Source organism: Felis catus, chromosome E2, assembly GCF_018350175.1.
Source record: "Felis catus isolate Fca126 chromosome E2, F.catus_Fca126_mat1.0, whole genome shotgun sequence".
NCBI classification, from domain to species: domain Eukaryota; kingdom Metazoa; phylum Chordata; class Mammalia; order Carnivora; family Felidae; genus Felis; species Felis catus.
This window is the reverse complement of record NC_058382.1, coordinates 16245679-16270826: the sequence shown is the minus strand read 5'-3', so window position 1 is coordinate 16270826 and position 25148 is coordinate 16245679. Positions and strand designations below refer to the sequence as shown.

Below are 25148 nucleotides of genomic sequence, written 5' to 3'. Positions count from 1 at the left end.
GTTATAATGCACTTACTAATTTGGGGGAGGAGGTGGAGGGGTAGGCTTCTAGGAGGGGAACTGATAGGTCAAAATGTAGGTGGTTATTAAAGGCTCCTTTATAAGAGACTGTTAAAAACTGAGAACAAACTGAGGGTTGATGGGGGGTGGGAGAGAGGAGAGGGTGGGTGATGGGTATTGAGGAGGGCACCTTTTGGGATGAGCACTGGGTGTTGTATGGAAACCAATTTGTCAATAAATTTCATATATATATGAAAAAAAAAGGCTCCTTAAAGCTATCCAATTACTCTCCTGTAAGGTTCCAATAATTTACAGTATTATTGGCATAGTATAAGATTGCTGTATTCATACACCCTTGATAACAATGGTTATCCATTATTAGTAATCTTTGCTAACCTCATAGATGTAAAATTTCATTAATTTGCAGTTTGGTTACATTTTAAAAATCTTTGTGAAATAGGTGTTTTCTAAAATATTTTTCTGAAGCAGTATTCTCTTTTCAAATTTATTTTCTAGATTCGTCAGGTACTAATTCATTTATCCATCAGCACTCCCTTTATTGAATGCTGTCTACGTGAAAGGAATAATTCTAGATGCTTGGGATATAGCACTGAACAAAAGAGAAACTCTCTGCTGTCATGGTACTTACATTGTTGTGGACCAGATAATAAGGTAAGTGAGTTAAGTATAACATACATTTAGTAGTGAAAAATATTAAGAGAAAAAGTAAAACAGAAGGGTATATACAGTGAGAGAAGGGAATTCGAGTTTTAGATGGGGTGGCTAGGGAAGGCATCCTGAAAAGGTAACAAAGATATGATGGAAGTGGAGCACCGGGGTGTCTTAGTCAGGTAAGCATCCAACTCAGTTTCGGCTAAAGTCATGATCTCATGGTTCATGATTTCGAGCCCCAAGTCAGGCTCCATGCTGGCATTGCAGAGCCTGCTTGGCATCCTCTCTTTCCCTCTCTCTGCCCTTCCCCTGCTCATGTGTGCGCGCTCTCTCTCTCTCAAAATAAAAGTAAAAAACAAAAGATATGAAGGAAGTAAAGGAGCTATTTATGCATGTAACTGAGGGAAGGTTATTCCAGGCAGAGTGAACAACAGTTATAAAAGTCCTGAGGTGGGAACCTGCCTGTTAACAGCAGAGAGGCTGGTATGGCTGAAATAGAGCAAATGAGATGGAGACTAGTGGGAAATGAGAGAAAAAAGGTAAGTGGAGGGAAGAAGGGTAGATCAAGTTCATAACATGGGCCATATTATGATTTGGCTTTTACTGTGAATGAGGTGGGAAGCTGTTGGAGAGTTTTGATCATGGGAGTGACATTATCTTGCCTACAGTGTAAGAGTATCACTTTGGCTGCTCTGATGAGGAACTATACGAAGAAGGATGGGGGTGGGGGGACAAGGGCAGAAGAGACCATTTAGGAAACCTTTACAATAATCTAGGGAAAAGATGTCCGTGACCTGGAACAGAGTAGTAAAAATGGTGAGAAGTAGTCATGTATTGGATATAATTTAAAGATAGAGCTGATGGGGTTTGCTGAAGGAACTGATGTGGAGTATAATTGTGACAAGAGGACACAGTATTTTTCAATCTGGCACACTTGAAGAACAGAGTTATTAACTGAGAAAGGAAAGAAAGTAGAAAAACTGACTTGGGGCAAAGGGAGATAGTGAGATTTCAGTTTGGAATATAGTATATGAAGCATGAGATGCCCATTGGACATTCAAGTAGAGATATTAAGTTGGCAGTGGGATATACAAGTCTGAAGTTCAAAAGAAGAATCTGAGGGGTGCCTGGGTGGCTCAGTGGTTAGGTTAGCACGGAGGCTGCTTGGGATTTCTCTCTCTCTCTGCCCCACTGCCGCTCTCATGCATATCTGTGTGCTCACATGTGCACACTCTCTCTCAAAAAATAAATAAACATTTTTTTTTTAAATTATGTGAGATCTAGGCTAGAGACATAAATTTGGGAATTATCAATATGTAGATATTTAAAGTGAATAGACTGAATGAGATCACTTAAAGGGTAGGATAAATAGAAAAAGATAGAGGTAAAGGACTTATATCTGGGTCACTCCAACAAAGCCTGGGAAATGAGAAGGAACAAGCAAAAAGGACTGGAAGGGACTAGCTAGAATGGTTGGAGGGAAGCTAAGTGAGTTTGATACCCTGGAAACCAAAGGAAAAATGTGTGTTAACGAGAACTGTGTCAGTGCTGCTGATAGGCCAAGTGAAAAGAGGACTGAGAAAGGAATGTTGACTTTAGCAACATGAAAGTCATTGGTGACCCTGAAGAGGAGTTTCAGTGGAGTATGGGGCTAAAGAGAGAAATAGAGAAAAAAGTTTGGAGATACCTGTTATAGATAATTCTTTAAGTTTTTCTTTAAATGGAAGAGGAGTGAAATAGAGGGTAGATGGAGTTGGATTTAACCAGAGTGTTGGTTTCATGAACTAATTAGGAGTAATGTGAAGTAAGGGTGTCTAAGTTGGCAGGAATTAATTATATTGATTGACTGAATTTTAGTCCAGGTAAGTAGAAAAGTGAGGATAGGAAGGAGGTGAGGGACAGTGAAAAATTGGTAGAATGCACGAAGTTCCTGATGGGGTTGAAGGACTGTTGGGTTGAAATATTAGAGGAAGTAAGGTAGAGAGATGGGGGCATATTTTTCCTTTACTTGTCAAATGTTTTCAAAATAGAACAATCCCTCTTTTTACCACTATATCAGTTTAAGAAAACATGGAAGATTACCAGCTATATTTCAGTAGGGGTTACAAAATGATATTTGGTATAAATGGTGTTTGAGTTCTGCATTCCTTCTTCATTTATTGGCTGGAACATTGTAAAGAAAAAAATTTCCCTCATCAACCCTTTGGTTACCTTGAAGAAAGTTTTTATAGGAAAAGCAGAATAAATTGATTCTTTCCCTTTATAGGTTTTCGGGCTATTGAATTGGTTCCTTAGCATTTCCCAATGAGTTGTTATTTTTACTGTTATGTACTCATAGATTTTAGCATATTTGATGTAATTCAAACCATTGTGCTTATTTTCTCTGTTAAGCTCAAATTTTCCCATCTTTGGTTGTCTTTTCAAGATGTCTTTTAAGCTTTTTTTTTTTTTTTTTTAACACATCTCTGGAAGTCTTTGATAGTGTCCTACATTTCTGGTATGAAGGTTATTCCAAGATCATTTTGAATATTTCCTGCCTTAGGCATGGAATCAGGCCTTTCTTTATGGTGCTCTGGTTCCTTTTATTAGGAAATGATATTTTGAGACCACCGTTGCAGTGCTTATTGTTATTGGCATGGTCATTGTTTCTAGACTTTTTTTTTTTTCCTTTTTGGTGGACAGAGCTAGGAAATACACTCTTTTATTTTTTAATAGCTTGATAATATTTTATCCATTTAAAGTGTACAATTCAATGTTTGTTTTTTTTACTATATTCACAAGTATACCCATCATAATGTAATTTTAGAACATTTTTGCCCCTCCTAAAAGAAATACATATTAGCAATCAGTCTCCTATTCCCCTTCTTCATCCCAGTGTAATCAACCATAATCAGCTTTCTGTCTCTATAAATTTGCCTTTTCCAGACATTTGGTATAAATGAAATCATATAATATATCATCTTTTGTGACTGGCTTCTTTCAGTTGGCAAGTTTTCAGTGTTCATTAATGTTGTAGCAGGAAGTATATTCTTTTTTGTTTGTTTGTTTGTTTGTTTGTTTTTTATATATGAAATTTATTGACAAATTGGTTTCCATACAACACCCAGTGCTCATCCCAAAAGGTGCCCTCCTCAATACCCATCACCCACCCTCTCCTCCCTCCCACCCCCCATCAACCCTCAGTTTGTTCTCAGTTTTTAAGAGTCTCTTATGCTTTGGCTCTCTCGCACTCTAACCTCTTTTTTTTTTTTTTCCTTCCCCTCCCCCATGGGTTCCTGTTAGTTTCTCAGGATCCACATAAGAGTGAAACCATATGGTATCTGTCTTTCTCTGTATGGCTTATTTCACTTAGCATCACACTCTCCAGTTCCATCCACGTTGCTACAAAAGGCCCTATTTCATTTTTTCTCATTGCCACGTAGAATTCCATTGTGTATATAAACCACAATTTCTTTATCCATTCATCAGTTGATGGACATTTAGGCTCTTTCCATAATTTGGCTATTGTTGAGAGTGCTGCTATGAACATTGGGGTACAAGTGCCCCTATGCATCAGTACTCCTGTATCCCTTGGGTAAATTCCTAGCAGTGCTATTGCTGGGTCATAGGGTAGGTCTATTTTTAATTTTCTGAGGAACCTCCACACTGCTTTCCAGAGCGGCTGCACCAATTTGCATTCCCACCAACAGTGCAAGAGGGTTCCCGTTTCTCCACATCCTCTCCAGCATCTATAGTCTCCTGATTTGTTCATTTTGGCCACTCTGACTGGCGTGAGGTGATACCTGAGTGTGGTTTTGATTTGTATTTCCCTGATAAGGAGCGACGCTGAACATCTTTTCATGTGCCTGTTGGCCATCCGGATGTCTTCTTTAGAGAAGTGTCTATTCATGTTTTCTGCCCATTTCTTCACTGGGTTATTTGTTTTTCGGGTGTGGAGTTTGGTGAGCTCTTTATAGATTTTGGATACTAGCCCTTTGTCCGATATGTCATTTGCGAATATCTTTTCCCATTCCGTTGGTTGCCTTTTAGTTTTGTTGGTTGTTTCCTTTGCTGTGCAGAAGCTTTTTATCTTCATAAGGTCCCAGTAATTCACTTTTGCTTTTAATTCCCTTGCCTTTGGGGATGTGTCAAGTAAGAGATTGCTACGGCTGAGGTCAGAGAGGTCTTTTCCTGCTTTCTCCTCTAAGGTTTTGATGGTTTCCTGTCTCACATTTAGGTCCTTTATCCATTTTGAGTTTATTTTTGTGAATGGTGTGAGAAAGTGGTCTAGTTTCAACCTTCTGCATGTTGCTGTCCAGTTCTCCCAGCACCATTTGTTAAAGAGGCTGTCTTTTTTCCATTGGATGTTCTTTCCTGCTTTGTCAAAGATGAGTTAGCCATACGTTTGTGGGTCTAGTTCTGGAGTTTCTATTCTATTCCATTGGTCTATGTGTCTGTTTTTGTGCCAAGGAAGTATATTCTTAACAGAATGGACTTCATGAGTTCATATTGCTATTTCCAATTTTAAAAATTCAGAATTACCCACTTTTTACTTTGGTTTTATTAATGTATCTTCTGTTTGCTCATTTATTCATCCATGTTTGTATTTCTGTGGTGTTAGTTATTTCTCTTCTCTCATTTGTGATTTTATTTATTTGGGTCCTGTCTCTTTTTTTCTTGATAAGTCTGGCTGGAGGTTTATAATTTTACAGTTTTTTTCAAACAACCAGCTCCTGGTTTCATTGATCTGTTCTATTGTCTGGTTTTTATTTTATTTTATTATTTTTTTTTTAATTTTTTTTTTTAACATTTATTTATTTTTGAGACAGAGAGAGACAGAGCATGAACGTGGGAGGGGCAGAGAGAGAGGGAGACACAGAATCTGAAACAGGCTCCCGGCTCTGAGCCATCAGCCCAGAGCCCGACGCGGGGCTCGAACTCACGGACTGCGAGATCAGGACCTGAGCTGAAGTCGGACGCCCAACTGACTGAGCCACCCAGGCGCCCCTTTATTTTTCTTTTTAACTTTAGTTAACATACAGTGCAATATTGGTTTCAGGAGTAGAGTTTCTATATCATTTATTTATGCTGTAATTTTATTATTTCCTTCTTTCTGCTGGCTTTAGGCTTCATTTGTTTTCCTAGCTCCTTTAGGTGATCGGGTTGTTTATTTTAGAGTTTTCTAGCTTCTTAAGATAGGCTTGCATAGCTTTATATTTTCCTCTTAAGACTGCTTTTGTTGTATTCCGTAGGTTTTGAACTGCCATGTTTTCATTTTCATTTGTTTCCTTGTATTTTTTTATTTCTTCTTTGATTTCCCATGTTGACCCGTTCATTGTTTAGTAGCATGTTGTTTAACCTCCCTGCATTTGTGGTCTTTCCAGATTTTTTCTTGTGACCCATTTCTGGTTTCATAGCATTGTGGTCAGATAAGGTAAAGAAGTCTTGTTTATATTATATTTGTGCCTCTATTACCTTGTTTCTCTCTACTCCGATTAGTAACTTTAAAAATTTTTTTAGTTTTTTGGGGTTCTATTCCATTTTTTAATATGAGTAAATATGCTTGATATGTGTATATTCATATCATCCCTCTTAGATAAATTTTAGGGTTTTTTTTTAATCTCACTTTTCTCAGATTATCTTAAATAAATTTGAAGATTGACTTGACAAGTTGAATGAAAAGTGTTTTTTGAAAGGTTACTGGAATTATGTTAATTTTATAGATAATATTGGGAAAGGTGTCATCATTACCATGCTCACTTCTATTTTAAAGCCTGATATTTATTTAAGACCACTTTTAATGAACATCAGGAAATCGAATAAATGGCTCTTACACAGCTTTTGTTTGCATTATTCTTAGTACCTTAGTGTTTTTCTTGCTTTTGTGATTGTGAATAGGTTAGTTACAATACCACAGAGATCTTCTACTGTGTTTAATTCACCTCTCTCCTGATTAAGCATTTACTTGTTTGTATCCTTTGACTGTCTTCCAGAGTTACTATCAGGCTGATCCTGAAAGGTTTTGCTAGTTTTTTCAGTTTCTGAACAGACATGGACCCCTAGAGTTTCCTACTCTTATATTTTTGCTGATGTCACTCCTATTCCTTTACTTTTAACCTATCTGATGTTTATATTTAACATGTGTTTCTTGTAGGCACATATAGTTGGGTCTTGCTGTTTTTACCCACTGGTAACAACCTGTTTTTCCATTTTTGTATTTTGACCATTTATACTTAATATTATTTATTTGTTTATTTATTTTTAATTTTTTTTTAACGTTTTTATTTGTTGTGAGACACAGAGACACAGAGCGTTAGCAGGGGAGGGTAGAGAGAGGGGGAGGCATAGAATCTGAAGTAGGCTCCAGGCTCTGAGCTGTCAGCACAGAGCCCGACACAGGGCTCAAACTCACAAACTGTGAGATCATGACCTGAGCCGAAGTCGGTCGCTTAACCAGCTGAGCCACCCAGGCGCCCCCATATGATTATTTATATAGTTGAATTAATATCAGTCATCTTTGTAACTCTTTTCTATTTGTTCCATTTGCTCTGTTTCTTTTTTCCCCTTCTGGACTTCTGTCTTTCACTGAGCATGTTTCCATTTTGTCCACTCTTTTACTGTATCATTTATCCTTGTAAAAAGAAAATTGGTATTACTCTAGAGTTTATATATTTTTTTATCATTCTTTTTTGTTTAATTTTTTAATGTTCATTTACTTTTGAGAGAGAGACAGAGCACAAGCAAGGGAGGGGCAGAGAGAGAGAGGCAGACAGACAGACAGGCACAGAATCCGAAGCAGGCTCTAGGCTCCGACCTGTCAGCATGGATCTGATGCAGGGCTCGAACTCAGGAACTGTGAGATCATGACCTGAGCTGAAGTTGGACACCTAACCAACTGAGCCACCCAGGTGCCCCTACAATATATATTTTTACCTAATCTGAGTTCACTCTAAAAAAATGCTATAGTGCTTCAGATAAAGTGCAGGGAGCTTTATAACAGTACAGTTGACCCTTGAACAATATGGAAGTTAGGTGTGTCAAACACTGTGAAGTTGAAAGTCCACCTATAACTTTTAACTCCCCCAAAACTTAATTACTAATAGCCTGATATTAACTGGAAGCCTTACTGATAATGTAAACTATTGATTAACATGTATTTTTTTTAAGTTATATGTATCATATACTGTATTCTTACAGGAAAGTAAGCTAGAGAAAAGTTATTAAAATCATGAGGAAGAGAAAATACATTTACAGTATTGTACTGTATTTTTTAAACTCTTTTGTTGTTTATTTTTGAGAGACAGAGATAGACAGAGCACAGCAGAGGAGGGGCAGAGAGAGAGGGAGACACAGAACGTGACGCAGGTTCCAGGCTCTGAGCTGTCAGCACAGAGCACGACGCGGGGCTCAAACTCATGGACCACGAGATCATGACCTGAGCTGAAGTTGGGTGCTTAACCAACTGGGCCACCAAGGCGCCCCAGTATTGTACTATATTTATTTTTAAAAATCCCCATATAAGTGGACCCAAATAGTTCAAACCTGTGATGTTCAAGGGTCAACTGTATTCCGAAGTCCTCCCTCTCATTCCTGTGACATTCCTGTCATTCATTTTACTTGTGCATGTGCTATAAAATCACCTAATACATATAATCACCTAATATAATTATTTCTTTAAATAAACATTTCTCTTTTAGAAAAATTAAGAATGAAAGAGCCAGAAGATTTTGTTTTAACTTCATTATCCCTTCTCTGATATGCTACTTTTCTTTATGTAGGTCCAAGTTTCTGACCTATATCATTTTTCTTCTGCCTGAAGAACTTTTAACATTTTTTGCAAGGCAGGTCTACTGGTGATAAAGTTCAGTTTCTGTTCATTTGAGAAAGTCTTTATTTCTCCACTTTTTTTAATTTAATTTAATTTTATTTTATTTTATTATTTTTTTTTAATTTTTTTTTCAACGTTTTTTATTTATTTTTGGGACAGAGAGAGACAAAGCATGAACGGGGGAGGGGCAGAGAGAGAGGGAGACACAGAATCGGAAGCAGGCTCCAGGCTCTGAGCCATCAGCCCAGAGCCCGACGCGGGGCTCGAACTCACAGACCGCGAGATCGTGACCTGGCTTAAGTCGGACGCTTAACCGACTGCGCCACCCAGGTGCCCCTCTCCACTTTTTTTTAAAGTTTTAATTTAAATTCCAGTTAGTTGACATACAGTGTAATATTAGTTTCCTTTGCTTTTGAAGGATAATTTCCCAGGTTAGAGAATTCTATGTTGGTAGGATTTTCTTTTAATACTTTAAATATTTTACTCCACTGTCTTTTTGTTTGTATGGTTTCTGATGAGAATTCTGTTGTAATTCTTATTCTTGTGTTATACATAAGGTGTTTTTTTTACTGGCTTCTTTTTTTTATTTTCCATGAGTATGATATCCTTATGTATGGATTTTTTTTTCTTTTTTTTATTTTCCATGAGTATGATATCCTTATGTATGGATTTTTGCTTTTAGCCAGCTTGGTGATTTTTGAACATCCTGAATATCAGAGTAAAGTAGATCCGGATAATATCCAATGGGATATTATTCAGCCATAAGAAAGAATACATTTGTGACAATATGGATGGACCTCGAGGGCATTGTGCTAAGTGAAATAAGCCAGACAGAGAAGGACAAGTACTGTATGATTGCATTTATATGTGAAATCTAAAAAAAATTAAAAATGCCTCCCCTCCCCAAAATACCAAGGTCATAGGTAAAGAAAACAGATTGGGGGTTGCCAGAAGCAGGGGGTAGGGTAGGGGATAAGACAAATAGGTGAATGTGGTCAAAAGGTACAAACTTCTAGTTACAAGTCCTGGGATGTAACGTATAGCATAATGACTATAGTTTGCAATACTCTACTGCATATGTGACAGTTGCTAAGGGATCTTAAAAGTTTTTATCACAAGAAAAAAATTGTAACTGTGTAAGATGATGCATATTAATTAGACTTATTTTGATGATCCTTTCACAGTGTACCCAAATATCAAATCGTTATATTGTACACCTGAAACCAATATAATGTTATATGTCAATTATACCTCAGTAAACAAAAAAACTTTCTAAAAAGGAAACTATACACCCAGTTTCACAAGTGAAATAGCAAACATCTAAGGAAGAAACTATAACAATTCTATATAAACTCTCGCAGAAAGTAGAAGAAGCAGAACACTTTCCAACTCATTTTATGAGACCAGCCTTACCCTGATATCAAAACCAGACAAAGACATGACAAGAAAACCACAGACCAGTATTTTTCACGGACTTAGATACAAAAATCCTTAACATTGAATTGAAAAATTGAATCTAGCAATATAAAAAGGATAATATAACATGACTAAATGGATTCATGTTGGGAATACAAGATGAATTTTAAGTTCATTATTTGAAAATCAGTGACTGTACTTCACCAAAAGAGAGTAAAGAAGAACCATATGATTATCTCAATGGATGCAGAAAAAGCACGACAAAATTCAACATTTATTCATGAAAAAATAATTCTCAGCAAATTAGGAGCAGAAGGGAATGTTCTTTACTAAAGGTCATCTAAAAAAACCTGAATACTGGAGTTTGCATTATACTTAGTGGTGAGATAATGCTTTAGCTCTAAGATTAGCAACAAAGTGAAGATGTCCTCTATCACCACCGTTATTTACCCTTGTATTGCAAATCCTAGCCAGTGCAATAAAGCAAGAGAAAAACAAAGACATATAAATCGGAAAGGAAGAAATACGGCTGTTTCTATTTGCAGGCAACGTGATTATCTAGATAGAAAACCCCAAGGGGCGCCTGGGTGGCTCAGTCGGTTAAGTGTCCGACTTCAGCTCAGGTCATGATTTTGCGGTTCGTGAGTTGGAGCCCCGCATTGGGCTCTGTGCTGACAGCTCAGAGTCTGGAGCCTGCTACGGATTCTGTGTCTCCCTCTCTCTCTCTGCCCCTCCCCCGCTCATGCTCTGTCTCTGTCTGTCTCTCTCTCAAAAAAATAAACATAAAAAAAAAGATATGTATTTACATAGTTTGAAACTAAAAAATTAAAAAAAGAAAAAAGAAAACCCCAAAGAATCTACAGAAAAGCTCCTAGATCTCTTCAATGAATGTAGCATGGTTGCAAGATACATAATCAGTATATGAAGTCAAATCATTTTTACATTCCAGCAATGAACAGTTGGAATTTGAAATAAAAAATTTAGTAACACTCCCCAAAATAAGATACTTAAAAATAAATCTCACAGAATATGTGTAGACACTGTATGCTGAAAACGAAAAAAAAAAAAATACTGCGATGAAAGAAATAAAAAATAAGTGCAGAAATATACTACATTCATGGATCGGAAGACTCATGTTTTCATGTCTCTTTGATCTGTAGGTTAAATGCAATCCTAATCAAATTCCTAGCAATCTTTTTTATAGATATCAATGAGGATGGAAGTAGAACCCAAAATGCAAGGCAGAATGAGACAAATATATTTACCTCTACTGTAATATAAATGTGGCCTAACTTCATTGAAGGTGATGGGGAAGAAATCCTCTTTAAATAAGAGCTCTCATTTCTTTTCATCATTTGTAAGTCCTTAACAATATATAAAGTCGTTTTTGTTGAACCATCCTTCCAGTTCACATACTAATATTAGAAATTCTACAATGAAATTCATCATAAGGTGCCTCAAAGAAATTTTGGAGTTTTCTCTCCACTTTCCGTTTCTTGCCTGTACTTGAGAAATTTGATGATTCAGAGAAAGAAGAAAGACAGTAGGGGGGAGTCCTGATTGGCGTCTTCTGTCTGGCTAGTTGACGACTTCAGTTCACCTTAAGCAAATGCCCTTAATGTGATAATTCCTCTTTTAACCTATGCCCACATAGACCCACGTCCACTACGAGAGCCAGAACTGTCCGGACAACAGAATGTGCTGGTATGCACCCTCAGGCCAAAGGGGCTATGTGCAAGAGATATGTACCGGGGGGGGGGGGGGGGGGAATATATATATATATATATATATATATATATATATATATATATATCACAAATTTTTCCATAACCCTTCTCCTTTTAGCCAATATTTTGTCACATTGTAACTCATAGCTGCAGGGGATGCTGGGAAAGTGAGTAACTGGCAAAGGGAAGTAGGATTACCCTCATTGACCTAGATCAATCATGATTCATCCTTAGGAGAAGGTATATTGCCATGTGAAAAAATTAAGGTTTATTTTTCAAGGAATAAGATGAGGGCAATGGCTATTGTTAGTAACATTATCTGCCACATGTGGCCTTTCAGAGTATGCTGGTTCTCTATGCTTAGCGAAGTATCAAATTTTCTTTACAGAATTTTGTACTGTTGGTGCTGGGAAACTACTGAGATACCATCTTATTCTGTCCTCTCTTTTTTTGTTGTTTGTTTATTTTGAGAGAGCACGTGCATGAGCAGGGGAGGGGCAGAGAGAGGAGAGAGAGAACCCTAAGCAGCCTCTGTGCTGTGAGTGCAGAGCTTGATGCAGGGCTTGAATTCTTAAACCGTGAGATCATGACATGAGCTGAAATCAAGAATTGGCCACTCGACTGACTGAGCCACCCAGGCACCCTAATATGAATTTTATTTAAAAAAATGAAATAGTGCTACTAGACTTGAAATAAAAAGAAGGAAAACTGTACTGTTTTTTTTTTCCCATCCCTAATTCCTATTGCCAGAAAAAAACACTTTCACCTTTTTTAAAACCTCTTTCAGCTCTTGTGTGATTTCTTATATATTTTTTTTACTATGGCAAAAAAGAAATTCTCTTACCACCACCAATATCTCCAATAAATATCACACAGACACACAAACTTCTCCTTACTCCTTCCTTGAAAGGATATAATTACATTACCATTTTGTTTAAATTCTCATTTAGTTGGTAATGTCTCAATACATTAAAATACCTTGGGTGTTTTGTCAGTTTTCTGATTTTCTTGGTTATGTGCGTTCATGAAGCTGTGTGTCTTCCTGCTTCCTCTGAACTATTTATTTTCTGATACAGAGCTATTGACAGATTCATGGGACATCCCCCACATGTGAAATCGTATTCTTATCCACCTTATGCCTAAGCTATACATGATCTTACCAGTCATCCTTATACCTCTCAGCACCTCTGGTGTGAATATTCTTGGCCTTTCTGATGGATCCAAGAATCATTTTGCTACAGGTTGACCTTTAATCCACCTTGTGGGTACAGGTTTCTGAAACCACAGAGCACACCTGGTCTAATGGCTTTTCTTCTCTTTCCCAGCTCTGCCTTTTTAAGCCCTCTCCGTTACCAGACAGAAGAGGAAATGACTGAGTCCCAGGTAAATTTTAAATAGTATATTCTCTCCTTTATTCTACAGTGTAATTTAAGGGGATTACAGCAATCTGTACAGTAAATTGGAAAATCGTATATACATAAGCATTTTCAGAGGAAACAGAGTTGGAAGTTTAAGACCAGGAAAGAGTGAAAATGGTAATACCAACATTCATTCAGAGAGATTAAAGTTGGGCTTCAACTTTCAATTTTATTATTATTACCAAACCAGAGCAGAAATTCATTACATAATTTGCATTGTAAATAAGAATTAAAATGAACATTTCTTAGAAGTATGTTTGTCACTGGCACCTATTGTTGTAGGTCAGTGAATATATTATAGTGTGACCTCTTGTAGTTGAAAAACCCAGCTATTTTGATGGTCTGTTTTGATGAAGGAGAAAACAAAGAATGTACGTTAAAATAGCCAGCATTGGAAAGAATGGAAATGAAGAGTATCAGGAGAAATGATAAATTATCTCTTTCATGCAAAGGGAGACCACACAACAATAAAAAAATGGCAGATACTGGTTAGTCACAACAATATAGGTAAATTCACAAACAAAAGATATGGTTCCATTTATATGAAGTTTAAAAGCTGGGAAAACTAATCCCTTGTGATAGAAATCAGGATAGTAGTTACCCCTACGATATTTACTGGGAGGAGATATGAGAGAGAGTCTTCTGGAGTGCTGAAAATGTTCTTACTTTGACCTAAGTACACAAATATATAAATGTATAAAAATGTATCAGGTTATGCACTTAAGATTAGTATATTTGCCATTTGTTCTATATGTATCATACATAATAGTAAAGAAGAATACTAGAATATCCTAAGAAATAGGCAAGATGTGTGTCTTTCAAATGACCCTACATAATTATATTTTTCAATGGGTATTTGCTATAGATTGGGCCACAGTCTAATAATTTCTGGTAAGTTCTTATAATTTTAGTCCACTGAAATGTGAACAGAGAGTATTTTTTATTTGGCTACTGATATATCTCCAGCCCCTAGAACATTCTATGCCTGGTATACATAGTTTTTGTGAGTATTTATGGTTTTAGTGAATTGAATCCATGTTTCCTTGTTTCTTCATTTTACTCTTAGAATAAGTGATGTTTGTCTCCTCTTCAAGGATAATTCCTTTTCCTCAAAACTTCATCTTTTTCTTTATACTTCCTTTGGAATCTTTCTCTTTCAGATTTATCCTGCACTCTTAGCTATTAAACATATCTCACTTCACTGCCTTTTCACCCTTAGCTCAAAGCTTTCCTATACTGACATGTACCTTTCTTTGACGGTGTGTCCCTATCTCGCAGTTTCTCTGTATATCTAGTTTTTTCCTGAAACTCAGTTAATTTTCAGTGAACACACTGTGTAACCTGCATAAGCAATAGATCAAGAAATAGATCTAACAAACCATGAGATTCCTTCTGCACATTTCCAAGGCATTACTCCCACCCCAGGGTAACCACTATTCAACTACTGTCGCCATAGATGATTTCTATTATTCATCTATATACTTTGTGTCTGATTTATTTTGCCTAATACTATGTTTTTCAGGTTCATGTTGAATTATTGCATGTAGTTGTAGTTCAGTTAATTTCAGATTGCTGTATATTATTCAGTTATGTAAATAAACCATAATTTTATTTATCCATTCTGTTATTGATTGCCATTTAGGTAGTTCTTATTTCAGGACAATTACAAATACTGTTGCTATGAATTGTCTTGTAGATGTCTTTTGTTGCATATATGTACACATTCTTTTGTATATAAACCAAAGCTAGAATTGCTAAGTTATAGACCATATATATATATATATATATATATATATATATATATATATATATCACCTTTTATTGATACTGACAAACAGTTTTCCAAAGTGGTTGCCCAGGGGTCCTGGGTGGCTCAGTTGGTTAAGTGTCTGACTCTTGATTTTGGCTCAGGTCACGATCCTCAGGGTTTAGGAGTTCAAGCTCCGCATTTGGCTCTGTGCTGATAGTACAGAGCCTGCTTGGGATTCTCTTTCTCCCTCCTCTGTCTCTCTCTCTGCCCCTCTCCCCCTCACACGTGCACATGCTGTCCCTCTCTCTCTCAAAATAAATAAACTCTAAAAAAATAAAATGATGAGTGCAATAGCTAGTAAAGATAAATGGCTTAGGACTGCTTCTTTATCAAATAACCTGCAGCAAAGTTACTATAAAGAACACTGAAAATAAGAAGATACATATCCATAGGAAACTTTCATTGATCTGTCTTAGCTCATGCTAGATAAACTAGACCAAGAAAAGAATGTATTTACCAATAATAATTTGATAGAGTTGGGGCACCTGGGTGGCTCAGTCATTTGAGCATCTGACTTTGACTCAAGTCATGATCTCACGGTTCGTGGGTTCAAGCCCCAGATTGGGCTCTGTGCTGACAGCGCAGAGCCTGCTTCAGGTTCTTGCTCTCCCTCTTTCTCTGCCCTCCCCACCCCACGTGCACATACTCTGTCTCTAAAAAATAAAGTTTTTAAAAAATGGTAAAAAAAAATTTGATTGAGCTACTAGATTAAGATAGTTTATAGCCTGGAAACAGTTACTATCCCTTCAGTTACTATCCCTTATTTGGATATGTAGTAACCTGAAAACTGACCATGTATTAGGCCTGAATAAAATTTAATAAATTTCAAACGTAGAAACTATACATGTGATAGTTCTACAATACAATTAAATATGAAGTAAATAATAAAAGATTCAAAACGAAAAACATTCACATAGAAATTTTTAAACTAGGATAAGCAACTCAAATCAACAGAGACATAAAACTTTATGTTACAGAACATCTTAAAAAATAAAACAATGCATGGGGCGCCTGGATAGTTCAGTCCGTTGAGCATCCGACTTCGGCTCAGGTCAAGATCTCACAACATCGAGTTCTGTGCTGACAGCTCAGAGCCTGGAGCCTGCTTCAGATTCTGCGTCTCGGGCTCTCTCTGCCCCTATCCTGCTCGTGCGTGTGCATGTGCGCGCGTTTTCTCTTTCTCTCTCAAAAATAAAACATTAAAAAAATTTTTTAATAAGTAAAGCATTGCACAGGCTGAAAACAATATGTTAATAAACAAAAGAATGAAAGAGCAAAATACATAGTTCTGGTAATTAGAAACAAAATAAGAAAATAAAGGAATTGGTAAGAATAAAATACAAGTCAGTTAGTTAGAAAAACACAAAATAGTATAACTAATAAAGAGCTGCTTCTTCATCTGTCTCTCTCTTTTCTTCCTTTCTTTATTATTTGAAAATCTATGGGGCGGCTCAGTTAGTTGAGTGTCCAGCTCTTGATTTCAGTTCAGGTCATTATCCCAGAGTCATGGGATTGAGCCCCACTCAGGCTCTGCACTGATAGGGAGCCTGCTTAAGATTCTCTCTCCCTCTGACCCTTTAGCCCGCTCACGCACGCTGTCTCTCTCTTAAAAAAGAATCTAGAAAGAGGGAGGGAGAAGTAGAATAAATAGCCACATACCCAGCTCCCCAAATGAGCATATTTTAGTATTTTGTCCTTTTGGCCTCAAGATTTTTTTCAACAGAATAATTAGAATATTACAGATACTTTGTCCCCAGATGTACTCTCATGAATGTTACCTATATCCATAGAGTTCATGGGTTTTTTTGTTTTTTTAATTTTTTTTTTTTAACGTTTCTTTATTTTTGAGACAGAGCATGAACAGGGGAGGGTCAGAGAGAGAGACACACACAGAATCCTAAACAAGCTCCAGGCTCTTAGCCGTCAGCACAGAGCCCGACGTGGGGCTCGAACCCACGGACCGCGAGATCGTGACCTGAGCTGAAGTCGGACACTTAACCAACTGAGCCACCCAGGCGCCCCCATAGAGTTCACGGTTTTATATTCTTATCACACAGATTTGTATATGTGAACACCACATATGTTGCTCTGTGTTTGAGATTTTTAAATAACTGAGAACATAATGGGCTTACAGTTCTGCAGTTCCTTTTTTTCACTCCACATTGTGTTTTCAGACCTATTCATGTTAATATATGTATCTCTGACTTTTATGTCCTTTTCCATTGTTTTGATTTCCTTATGTCACTCCCACTCTATCTTAATTACCATATATTATAAATCTTGATCTGATAATGCAAATGAATCCTCCATCTTTGTTCTTCTTCGGCATCGCCTTAGCTACTTGTAGCTATTTATATTTTTCATATAAACTTTAGAATTACTCTATTTCCATAAACTACTGAGGTATTGACATTGAATTGAATTAAGTTTACAAATATGTCCATTAATTTCTTTTATGTATTTAGGTGCTCCTGTATTGGGAGCATAGAAAACTTAAATTGTTATATCCTCCTATTGGACTAATCCCTTTGTCATTATGTAGTACCCTTGCTGCATTTGTCTTAAGCCAAGCCAGTTGCAATGACCTGCCTTGCTTGTTGTGGGCACAGTGGGCAGGGTTTGCTCCCTGATTTGTTGAGAGGCCTGGCTGCCACCAGCATGGGCTTGTTGGTGAGTGGGGCCAGCTTTTAGCCTGTCTACCTACAATTAGCCTCTCTACAGCTGCAGGTGCACTAAAGGGCAGGTTTGCTCCCTGAACAAAGGGCTGAGAGACTCTGCTGCAGAACCTGATGTGCACTGGTATGTGGGGGCAGGAGTCCATTGGAGTGGCACCAGTCTGTTCAGAGCTGCCTGCGAGGATGGGGAAATAGGAGCTGCTTTGGAGGGATGCCTTCTGAGGTAGATGAGTTGGATGGAGAAGGTCAGTAGGGGAACATTGTGTTGGGACACCAGGGCTAGCAGGTAGATGGAGAATGTTAGTGTTGGCTTTTGCAAGCCTCTGGCTTATCTAGGTTGGGAAAGGGGAAGACAAATGGCTCCCACCGGCACTTTTGTTCCTGTCCCTCAAGCACTTCCTAAGATTAGTCAGTAATCTTCTTCACATATACCCAAGGTGCTTTTTAGACTGCTGTTTCTGTGCTTTCTCTCAGACCAACTTATTTAGTATGCTGGCTCTTTAAGGGCAGTTTCCTGTTGCCCTCCAGCTTTCCCAGAGTTAATCCCACTGATTTTTAAAGATCCCGGAGTTAAGCCTTCCTGGTTTTCAGTACAGGCTTTACTAGGCCTCATGTTCGCAGTGCATGTCTCCAGTGCCTGGTGTGTCTGGTGTGGTGTCTGATCCTAACGCTTCTCTGTGCTTCTGACGTCCCTCCATTTTGCGGTTAGTCACACCAGGGGTTTGGTTCTCAACCGCATCTCCACCTCTCTTACCCTTTTGAAAGTGGCCCTCTCTCTATGTGACTCGCTGTGGAAGCCTTGTTCTACCAGTCTCTACCAGTCTTCAGATTGCTTTCGGTTAGTTGCATAAATGTATGTAGCTGTTACCTCAGTGTGTCTGTGTGACAAAGTGGGGAGCTCAGGACCATCTTACTCTTTCCTCCTTCCTCCCATCTTTCCTCCTTCCTCCCAAATTACCTTTGAAATTATTCATTTCCTTGAAATTTTTCATTGAGATTGTTTCTGTATTTATTTTTAATTCTGTATGTTTTTAAACATCATTAAACGTGTTTCCGTCATTAAACTTGTTAAACATTTGCTGCCTGTATTATTTATGCTTAAAATATCAACTTTTAAATATAGAGATTTATGTATATAAGTTCTGGACTTCTAATTTTAAGACATTTATATTTTCACATTTACTAAATTTTTTCTTAAATATTTTTTAATTTTAATAATTTTTTTCTGAGTTCTCTTACTCTTGAGCAGTTAGAATTTTCTTGCCAAATCTGTGGTGTTGGTTTTTAAACTTTATTTATTAGTTTATTGATCCATCTTCCTGAGGAGAAATCTGAGACTGAGGCAGTGTTAGCAAGAATTCATCTTATATGCTCCTGTCCTTCAGTGTGATTAGTGAAGTTACTAGGACCAGCTTTCTACATTTTGTTTTCTCTTCAACCCTACTTCTTAACCAGGTGCTTTGTTCAAGCTTAGTTTGGTCTTTATCCCAATTAAGGGGAATTCCCAACAACTTCCTGAATTTTAGGATCTTAAAAATTTGACAGTTTTCTTTCTTTCTGCAGCTTTATTGAGCTATAATTTACATATAATACTGTGTTGTTTTAAATTACAATGATGGGTCAAATGGCTGGCTCAATTTATAGAGCATGTGACTCTTGACCTCAGGGTCATGAGTTCAGTCCCCACACTGGGCACAGGGATTCCTTAAAAAATAAAGTATACAAAAGTGTCGATTTGATATATTTGTATATTACAAAATTATTACCACCACAGGATCAGCTAACATCTCCATTCCGTCACATAATTATTTCTTTTTTGTGTTGAGAACATTAAGACCTACTCTCTTAGCAACTTCCAAGTATATAATATAGTATTCTTAACTATAATCACCTTGCTACACATTAGATTTCTAGAAATTATTTGTTTTATAATTAGAAGTTTGTACCCATTAACCAACATCTCCCCCATTGCCCCCAGTCCCTGGTGCCACCACTCTGTTTCTGAGAGTTGGCTTTTTAAGATTTCACATATTAAATGAGATTATAGGGTATTTGTTTTTCTCTGTCTCATTTATTTCACTTAGCATAATACCCTCAGAGTCCACCCATGTTGCAAATGTCAGGATTTCCTTTTCTCATGGCTGAGTCTGAATAACACTGTGTGTGTGTGTGTGTGTGTGTGTGTGTGTGTGTGTGTGTGTGTGTACCACATCTTCTTTATTTATTCATCCATAGATAGGTTGTTTCTGTATCTTGGCTGCTGTGAATAACGCTGCAGTGAACATGGAAGTGCAGATATCTTTTCAAGATCCTGATTTCATTTCCTTTGGATATATGCCCAGAAAAATATATGCTGGGTCATATGGCAATTCTATTTTTAATTTTTTAAGGAAGCTTCGTGCTCTTTTGCATAGTGGCTGTACCACCAACAGTGCACAAGTGTTGCCTTTTTTCCACGTCCTCATCATCTCTTATCTGTTGTCTTTTTGATGACAGCCATCCTAACAGGTGTGAGATAAACCTTGTAGTTTTGAGTTAATCATCATTTCCCTTACGATGAGTGATGTCATATATCTTTTCATATACCTTTTGGCCATTTGTAGGTTTTCTTTGGAAAAGTGTCTATTCAGGTCCTCCAATCATTGTCTGATATATATATATATATATATATATATATATAGAGAGAGAGAGAGAGAGAGAGAGAGTGTGTGTGTGTGTGTATATATGTACGTGTGTATATATATACACACACACACACACACACACACACTATGTGTGTGTGTGTGTGTGTGTGTGTGTGTGTATATATATATATATATACACATATATATATACATAAATGTTTATTTTTACTTTTGAGAGAGAGAGTATGTGAGTGGGAGAGGGACAGAGAGAGGGGAGGACAGAGGCTCCAAACCGGCTCTACCCTGACAGTGGCGGGCCCGATGCGGAGCTTGAACTCATGAACCATGAGATCATGACCTGAGCCAAAGTCGGACACTCAACCTACTGAGCCACCCAGGCATCCCAAGAGATTGTTTGATTTTTTTGATATTGAGTTGTATGAGTTTTGTGTATTTTGGATATTAACGCCATATCAGATACATGTTTTGCAAATAATTTCTCCCTTATTCTACTGATCCCCTTTTCACTTTGTTTATTGTTTCCTTTGTTTTTTTGTAGAAGCTTTTTACTTTATTGTTGTCTCAATTATTTTTGTTTTGGAGGTCATATCCAAAAAAGTCATTGTCAAAACTAATGTCAAGTTTTTTCCTTATGTTTTCTTTGAGGAGATTTATAGTTTCAGGTCTTATGTGTAAGTTTTAACCCATCGTGAGTTAATTTTAGTGGCTGTTATACTAGGGGTTCAATTTCATTCTTCTGCATGTGATTATCCAATTTTCCTAACACCATTTGTTGAAGAAACTGTCCTTTGACTCCCTTGTCAAATATTAATTGACCTTGTATACATGGGATTATTTCTATATTCTTGATTCTAATTGGCCTATATGTCTATTTTTATGCCAGTACCATGCTGTTTTGATTATTCTAACTTTGTATTATAGTTGGAAATCAGGAAAGGTGATGTCTCCAGCTTTGTTCTTTCTCAGGATTGCTTTGGGTATGTGGGGCTTTTGTGGTTCCATACAAATTTTAGTGTTTTTTTCTTTTTCTATTTCTGTGAAAAAAAAGCTGTTGGAATTTAATAGGGATTTCATTGAATCTGTAGATGGTTTGGGGAAGTATGGACACTTTAACGATATTAATTCTTCTGATCCATGAACATGGGATGTCTTTCCATTTGTGTCTTCTTCCATTTCTTTCATCAAAGTGTAATATTCACTATACAGATCTTTCATATCCTCAGTTGAATTTATTTCATAGTATTTTATTGTTTTTGATGATATTATGGATAGGGTTTTCTTTCATATTGTTACACTTGCTTTGTTGTTAGTGTATAGATGTAGCTGAGTTCTGTATGTTGATTACTGAATTCATTGATTAGTTCTAACAGTTTTTTGTTGGAGTCTTTGGGAGTTTTTTTATATGTAAGATTATATCATCTGCAAAGACAGTTTTACTTCTTTCTTTTCTATTTGGATACCTTTAATTTCTTTTTTTTTTAATGTTTTATTTTTATTTTTGAGACAGAACATGAGGGGGGAGAGGCAGAGAGAGAGGGAGACGCAGAACCTGAGGCAGGCTCCAGGCTCCAAGCTGTCAGCACAGAGCCCGATGCAGGGCTTGAACTCACGAACTGCAAGATCATGACCTGACCGAAGTTGGATGCTTAACTGACTGAGCCACCCAGGTGCCCCATGATACCGTTTATTTCCTTTTCTTGCCTGATTGCTCTGGTTAGGACTTCCAGGACCGTGTTGAATAGGAGTGGTGAGAGTGGGCACCTTCACCTTGTTACTGACCCTTTACCATTAAGTATTGTGTTACATGTAGGCTTGTCATTTATGTCATTTATTCAGTTGGTGCTCTTTAGTGCATTTTTCATTTCATTTTTTTGTATTCTTCTCCAGAATTTGTTTGGTTCTTTTTTATGATTTCTTTCTGAAATTTATCATTTTGTTCATGTATGTTTTTCTGATATCAAATTATGTTTCTATGTTTTCTTATAGCTCTTTGAGTTTCCTAAAAACAACTATTTTGAGGGGTGTCTGGGTAGCTCAGTCAGTTAAGCATTTGACTCTTGATTTCAGCTCAGGTCATGATCTCACCGTCTTGAGATTGAGCACCATGTCAGGTTCTGCACTGAGCATGGAGCCTGCTTGGTATTCTCTCTCCCTCTCTCTTTCTCTGCCCCTCCCCTGCTCATGTTCTCTCTCTCTCTGTCTCTCTCCTTCCCTCTCTCTCTCCCCTCCAAATAAATAAATATTAAAAATAAATAAATAATGGGGCACCTGGGTGGCTCCATCTGTTAAGTGCCTGACTTCGGCTCAGGTCATGATCTCACAGCTTGTGAGTTTGAGTCCCGTGTTGAGCTCTGTGCTGTCAGCTCAGAGCCTGGAGCCTGCTTTGGATTCTGTCTCCCTCTCTCTCTGTCCCTCCCCCACTCATACTCTCTCTCAAAAAGAAATAAAAATTAAAAATAAATAAAAATCAAAAATAGATAAAACAGCTATTTTGAATTCTTTATTGAGTAAATTGCATGTTTCCATGTCTTTGAGATCAGTTCCTGGTAGATTATTGTGATTCTTTTGTGGTATCGTGTATCCTTGATGTTTTCATGTTCCTTAAAGTTTTGCATTGCTGTCTTCACATTTGAAGTAGCAGTCACCTCCTCCAGTCTTTACGTTCAGGAGAAAAATAACTTCTGTCAGCACTGCTAGGGATTTTGAGGCTTTCTCAGATTCTATGGACGTACCTGCTCCGCTCTTCTTGCTCCTCCTTGTGGCAGAATTCTGAAGCTTGGATGCCTTCTCTTGATCTGCCAGCACACCACGCAGGGTGCTTGCTGACAGCTTCTTCTTTGTTTTCCCAAAGGTGGCACTAAAGCTCATGTTTGTGGTCTCTCCCTGGTCTGCACTCAGATTGGGGCTCTCTGCTACAAGATAGGAGTGGGAGAGGGGGTGAAGCCTACAGAATTCTGAGGGTGCCCATGGGGGAGGAGGATCTACAGGCAAAGTACATGCAGCAGTTCATGAGTAGGCTTCTTAGTGGAGTTTGCAACAGTGAGATCTGGATCCCTTTTTTTTTTAATGTAATTTTTTTAATGTTTGTTTCTTTTTAAGTGAGAGAGCAAGCATGAGCAGGAGAGGGGGAGAGGGAGAAACAGAATCCGAAGCAGGCTTCAGGCTCTGAGCTGTCAGCACAGAGCTCAGTGCAGGACTTGAACCCACAACTGTGAGATCATGACCTGAGCCGAAGTCAGACACTTAACAGATGGAGCCACCCAGGTGCCCCAGATATGCATCCCGTTAATGCCCTTTAAGACTCCTATCTGTCGCTTTCCCATACTCGTTCTACCCTTTAGTCATGTAGCCCAGAATTCAGTATTCTGGATGGGGTAAGAGAGAGATGAGCCACTCGGGCACTGTCCCACATAGCTAGGAAACCAAGTCACTCATACACACTCCACAGATGAATTCATTGGCCAAGAAAATCCCTCATGGTCCTAAGCTGTGCAGCCTTGAGGGATAGGTGATATGAGTAAAGTCAAACTCTTCCTCTTACCCTCTGTGACGAGTCCAAACTCCTCCAGTTTTTGCTCTGACAATATGCTGGAACTTCTCTGCTGCAAACCTGGATTTCCACAAAAGTTTTGTTGTTCATGGGTGATTGTTTAAGACCGTTTTTTTCCAGGAATCCTGGACCACAGCCAAGAGGGGCTAGAGTTGGTTCATGGGTCACTACAGGGTCCACACAGGGGCTGAGGTCTTGTATGCCTGTTACCCAATGCATAAGTAGGCGAGTCTCCCCCTGAGTCTCTTGACATATGGTGCTGTACCCAACAGCTCCCGCAAAGGTACTTCATGTCCATAGATGGAAGCCAGATTGTTGCTGAGGCAGGGAAACAAATGAGGATGTCTTATTCAGCCATAGGGCCTTTGGTTTCTTAAACTTGTTTATTTCAAAGGCTTTGATACTTATTAGGAAGGATTCCAAAAGAGGATTTGTATCAATCCCACAGCCTAGTCTGAACCCTTAGTGTTAGTAGATGTTCATATTCACTGGGTCCTTTTAAACCTAGAAATAAAATGCTAGAAACACTGATTGTGAAATAGCTCCCTTTTTATCCCACCCAGTCTCTCAGAAATTCTTCAAAGGGCAGGAAATTTAGACAGCCCTCTTTGTTCTATTGCTGTTGAAGATTTTTTTCCTTATGTTTATACTCTTCTGAACATTTCAGTTATTGCTCTCAAGAAACTTGTCACCAGCATCTCATTTCTGGAAAGTATTCTAAAGCTTTCTTGATACTATTTTCTCATGGTTTTAGTTGTAATTCCAGTTCAGATTATTTAAAAAACTTTTTTAATGAGTTTTTAAATTTATCTGTTGGTATTTGTATGATGCTGTCTATTGTCCTCTTTTTCAATATATGTGAACTTTGTTAGCAATCATATCCCGTTTTCATTCCTGCAGGCACTTATTTTAGGCTTATGAACAATAAATCCTAATTTTTCTAGATTTCTCCTAATGAACCATACTTTCAGCTACTACTGTACTTCAAATTGTGCATACCATTCTCTCCCTGCTTCTGCTTCCATCCAAACAAGTTTTCATTTTCTCTTGCCTCAGTGAGTCACAGGCATCCAGTGAGTTCCCAGACCAGTTAAGTTTTATATTCCCCCATTTTCTATACTCAGTTATAAATTGGTCCCCCGGATCTCTTTAACCCATGGTAGGTATTAAAGATACGTGCTTGTTGGGGTGCCTGGGTGGTTCAGTTAGTTAAGCGTCCGACTTTGGCTCAGGTCATGATCTTGCAGTTCGTGAGTTTGAGCCCTGGGTTGGGCTCTGTGCTGACAACTCAGAGCCTAGAGCCTGCTTCAGATTCTGCCTCCCTGTCTCTCTCTCTGACCCTCCCCTGCTCGTACTCTGTCTCACCCTCCTTCAAAAATAAACATTAAAAAAATTTTTTTGTGAATGAACATAAACTGATAGAATGTT

General features: G+C 37.8%; 1 protein-coding gene across 1 annotated transcript in view; it reads left to right on the top strand.

Moving 5' to 3' along the window:
- The window catches only part of ZNF569 (zinc finger protein 569), a 35572-nt gene that overhangs the window by 1042 nt on the left and 9382 nt on the right, over positions 1–25148 (top strand). Inside the window, exons 2-3 of the mRNA XM_006941321.5 lie at positions 517–672; positions 12948–13005. Coding sequence (XP_006941383.3) covers positions 12991–13005 — 15 coding nt within the window. The 5' untranslated portion in view covers positions 517–672; positions 12948–12990. The remainder of the gene's footprint in view (positions 1–516; positions 673–12947; positions 13006–25148) is intronic.